Consider the following 5,059-nt stretch of genomic DNA (forward strand, 5'->3'; position numbering starts at 1 on the left):
CTTTCATTTATCCCATGCCTGTATCACAGAAAGTGATGAGTGGGCTCACCTAGTTTAAGGTGCTGTTGAAGCTGGAGAGCCCCAAGGGGGAGCATCTGCTCCTGGAACAGCCCAGACACTGCTAGGGGAATTCCTTTGCTCTGCATGGAAGGATCAGGGGGAAATTCAAACCTAAACTATGCATCCAACCTATAAATTTTGACTCTAATTTGTTTATTTCTAGGAAAGATGCTGCACAAAAGGCTTGTGTGGCCAGGAGAGGTTTCAGATCTTCTAAACTTGCTTAATCCAATCCAGCATCTTTCTGAGTGATCTGATGTCCTTCTAACTTACGGAAAGCCTCCAATTAGGATGAGAAATCGATGCTCCCTGACTCCATTGATATGGTAAATCAGCAGGCACAGCTTGAATTTCAGCTGACAACTCACACTGAGCTGGTCAGAGTCCATTCTTCTAAGTGCAACTAACAAGCAATTTGCAGGTTCCCACGTGAAGCTATTTTGAGACTGAGAAGTTGTTTAATGCAACAATCTATTCTTATGAATACCTGATTCATACCTGAGTCCTGGGTGAAGGCTTCCTTGCCTCACCACCATCCAGCTGGACACCTGTACCCATAAGGTCTCAGACCCGGAGTAGCCAGGTTGTACAAGCCTCACGTCCCCGTTGTACAATGTCTTTGTGCAGACTACGGAGAGTTTCATACGTCAGGGACTCAGTGGTGACTGCAGCCTCTGGCTCCCCTCTGGGTTGTGAGGGCCCTCCATTCTTATCCTTATCTGGGTGCTCTGATTTCATTTTAGACCTCCTTGTTTCTACAGGGGTGACTGCTGCTGGCTATGACTGCCTTTACGGTTCAGCTGGAACCTGAACAGTTGTAACATCTGTGGTTTCCGCTGCTGCACCATCAGACTCTCCGTCTTCAAGGCAGGGAAGGATTTCCCACCAGCTGGGAATTTCCCTTCAGCTTCTGGCTCATTTTGCACCTCTCCTTCATCAGAACCCTCTCCCAGTCTGGGTGGTTCATTTCTGAGGTGGGCTGTGGGGCAGCATCCCTGTTCTCTGGGGCAGTGTCAGGTTCTGTGGCAGCATCCCTAGATTCTGGTGCCATATCAGGTTCTGGGACAGCATCCCTAGTCTCTGGGGTAGGTATCAGGGTGGTCACCCAGGTCAATCTCCCCTTATCTCTGAATGCTAAACAGAATAGGCCTATCAGCAACACCAACCACTGTATATCATTAGCATTTAGAGAAGGTTTGAACCCTTCAAAAACTGGTGGGATGTGGTGAATACTTTGTGGGGTGCTCCCAGGACAAGTGGAGAGATGAGAATCTCAACTCCATGTTTCAGAAGGCTGGTTTATTATATTATGATATATATTATATTAAAATACTGCATTAAAACTATACTAAAAGAATAGAGAGAAAAGGATTCATCAGAAGGCTAGAAAAAACAATGGAATGGAATGCATAACAAAGGCTCCTGACTCCCCGAGAGTCCGAGCCAGCTGCATCTGTGATTGGCCATTAATTGGAAACAACCAAAATGCACCAATCACAGATGCATCTGTTGCATTCCACAGCAGCAGATAGTTATTGTTTACATTTCTTTCCTGAGGCTCTCAGCTTCTCAGGAGGGAAAAATCCTAGCAAAGGATTTTTCATAAAATATCATAGTGACAGCGGGGCAGATCCAAAGAGCTGGGTGAAGGTTTGGCAGAAGATTTCCCCTGCTGTCATTTCCTCACAGTGGGTACCATTATTAAAGTAACTCCAAAAACATAGAGTTAGTGTGTGACAGCTCTGAATCCATGTGCCTGCCTTCTAGAGGAAATTAAAAATCCATTAATTCCTTACCTTATTAACCCTTAAAGCAAACTGGATAACAGCCACAGTATCCTTAGTTATAGGACCCACGTTTAGAAATGGGCCTGTAAATGGGGCAAATGTAGCCACAACCACTTGCCCCTCAAAACAGGGTAAGCTAGACCACATGATGACACCTAAAGAAGTTTCTATCTGCAGCACACACAAATTAGATTACTCAAGAGCTGCTACTCTTTTTTCACTCTTTTTCTCTCAATGCCCTCAGGTTCCACTGTTGGGTGCCAAAATCTGTCCTGATTTACAAGACAGGTGTCTGCTAGAGAAGGCAGGAGCCTCCCTTTGAATGGAGAATTCCCCCTTCCTCCAATTAGAAGTTTGAAATTAAGAGGCTCTCAGGCAAAGATATGAGAGCAAGAAAAACAGTTCTTTACTAGTGTGTATAACAAGGTAAACAGAAACAATAAATACAGCATTTACAATTAATTACTAGTAACAAACAGAACCGAGAACCAGGCCCAGCTTCCAGCCGTGGCGCTTTCCCCTTGGTGCAGTTCCGGGCACAGCCAGCAGGGGTGCTGCTGCTCCCGGTGGGCGGGGCAGGTGCGATGATTCCCCCACGGCTGCAGGAGGCGCTGTGCTGCGACCTCGGGGAGCATGCGGCAATGGCGGCCGGGCCCAGACGGGAAGGGACGGAGGAGAGGCTTTGTTTCACAAACCCTGAGGCAGCCGATCCCAGTGCCCCAGCAGGACTCTCGGAAGCAGGAGTCTGGAACGGCAGGGATGAGCAGAAATCCTGGAGCAGTGGATGAGAATGTATCAGAACTCCCCAGCAATGGCTGGAACCTGTGGGATGTTCTGGCAGGGCAGGGGGATGCAGGACCCAGCAGCAGAAGAAAGGTTCCCCGCTGGGTTATGGTGGTGGCAGCCAACTCCTTTCCCCAAGCTGCAGTTCTGACCATCGTCCTCTGAAGCCCTGCAGCGAGAGAGAGAGGCCAACCACAAACCCATCTCTTCTACCTGCCCCCCATTCTCACAGTATCTGTGCCCTCCACCCACCCAAGAGAAAACTCCCAAAATCCAAAGGAGTTCCCCCTCCCCGCTGTCTCAAGCACCCAGCCATAAGTGCAACTCAATGGGGAAAAATTCCACACTGACAAGGAAAAACAGAAAAAACCTAACCCCCAACATTATTGTTACAATCCTAAAAGTGTCTTCGCCTCCTCACTCTGTGCCAGAAGGGTTTCACTGGCATACTTCTGGAGCAGCTCCATCTTCTTTCTTTGTACAAGAGCTTTCTCAATCTCCTGTTGAGTTGGCACTGGAACATGTGCAACAAATTTCTGTTGGCCAGCTTCACCTTCTCTCTCCTTGCCACTTTCGTCATTAGACTCTTCCTCGTGGACAGCATATATGTTTTCTTCCTCCTCCTCCTCCTCACCTCTTGCAAGTCGTGCTTCTCTCTCCATCTTCCATTTTTCCACTGCTTCTGCTATAACTTTCTTTTCATGTTCCTGCTCCAGGGGCTCCAGAATCCCATCATCTTCATCCATGTAGCCATAGTACTCAGCGTCTATGTCCTTCATAAGCTCAGCCCAAGTCTTCCGTGGGGGTGGCAGGGGTTCCTTTTCAAAAAGCTCTCTAACTCCTAGCAAGTCCTTTGCAGCCCCGAAGTATTTGTAGCCTCTGTTTCCTGGAACTTCTTTTCCTTCATGATCTAACATTCTCGGGCCAATCCTAGCATAATCAGGACCTCCCAGCTCCTTTATTCTGTATTCCCAGTGTCCTTTCTCCCTCAGAAGTTTGTTGATTTCATCATTCAGGTCCCGAATTCTGAATTCACCCAATCCAGCATTTTGGATCTGTGCCACTTTCTTAGAAATCTCCCCAATGATCTGTCTCCTCCATTTCTCAGCTTTGGGCAGCTCATTACACTCTGATGCAAGGAAAGGCCTTCGCTCCTTGACTTTTCTTTCCTCAAGCTGGGCTCGCCGAAATCTTGCCAAGGCTGTCATGGCCTTCTCCGCGTTGCGAGCCATGGTCCCGCTGTGCCCCTCAGTCCCACCAAACACGCCGTGCACGCAGCAGCTCCAAGCCCCAGAACTGAACCCCGCCCCACTCCCCTGTGGGCCCGCAGCTCTCTCTGCTCCCTCTTTACTCTTCTCCCAAGATTACCTGCAGCAATTAATTTTAAGTTCTTAAATCCTATAACCTTGAATTTTATCTGCAGCAACTGAGAAGCAATTAGCTCACAAAAAAAATTTTACTGCTGAAACAAAGTCAGAATACAACCTGACACCCTGTTGGTCAGAGTGTTGGTAGCAGTCCAAATAAATGGTGGCTGCCGTCCTCCTGGAGTGACAGATGTGGTTCTGTTGAAGTAGTGATCCTGTAGAAGGACCACTGTAGAAGTTTTCCTCTGACGGTCTGCTGGTGATGTAGAAGGATCTGGTCTTCCTCTGGGAATCCAGTGGAAAATGCTGCCTCTGCTCTTCTGATCTGAGTTTATATCCAGGTAGGAATGCTTGGCTCCTCCCTCTGGGTGGAGCATCTCACAATAGGATGATGTCATTTTATCAGTCATGCAGTGATGCTCAATGGCCCATTAACAGAAGATATCTCCTAGAGGGAGAGATCATGGGAGAGTCATGGAAGAGATAAAGAACACTGCCCCACCTGGTTTTAACAGATGGTGATGGAATACATCTGGTTACATCTTGCATTGCAATCTAAGACAGCTAAATATTACTTTTCTACATTGTAAGATATATAGTTGTTTTCTTTTAAAGGATAAAATAACTCTGACTAAAACGGCTGTGATGAAACACTGATAAACACCTGTGTTCACCCTTGATTTTGTCAAAGATTCTATTGTTCATTACAATCTCTGCTGTTTTATCTTCCATAGAAGACATAGAAGAGTCAGTTATGATTCTACATTATGGCTGTTATTGATTGTAAGCTGTTTTAGTGTTTTTCTTTGTTTCATTTTACTGTCATAGGTACATGACTGTTTAGAAAGGTGTTATCTCAAATTCCTAAGATGGTCACCGCTGATATATCGATTACATGATGTGAATTTACTGATTTTATTACAGGCATTATTCATAAGATGTTATTACTGTATTTATAGCCAGTTTCTAATATGCTTTAACATCTCTGTAGTTATCTAAGAGACACATGTCATTTCAGTATCCTTTTTTTTTGTTCTCTAGCTGCTTAGGCATCTCTTGGAC

At 46.2% G+C, this 5,059-nt stretch overlaps 1 protein-coding gene across 1 annotated transcript; it reads right to left on the minus strand.

The window, feature by feature from the left end:
* Nucleotides 1–3,019: 3,019 nt before the first annotated feature.
* LOC121333516 (pre-mRNA-splicing factor ISY1 homolog) lies at nt 3,020–3,886 on the minus strand. The gene has a single exon (XM_041399910.1). The coding sequence runs from the start codon at nt 3,860–3,862 to the stop codon at nt 3,020–3,022; it is 843 nt and encodes a 280-aa protein (XP_041255844.1). The 5' UTR covers nt 3,863–3,886.
* Nucleotides 3,887–5,059: the final 1,173 nt, after the last annotated feature.

Source organism: Onychostruthus taczanowskii, unplaced genomic scaffold, assembly GCF_017590055.1.
Source record: "Onychostruthus taczanowskii isolate IOZ18803 unplaced genomic scaffold, ASM1759005v1 scaffold17, whole genome shotgun sequence".
In the NCBI taxonomy this organism is placed as follows: Eukaryota; Metazoa; Chordata; class Aves; order Passeriformes; family Passeridae; genus Onychostruthus; species Onychostruthus taczanowskii.

Bases quoted from the DNA above. Each gene is read 5' to 3' on its own strand.
- LOC121333516 (XM_041399910.1), bottom strand. From the start codon at position 3,862: ATGGCTCGCAACGCGGAGAAGGCCATGACAGCCTTGGCAAGATTTCGG.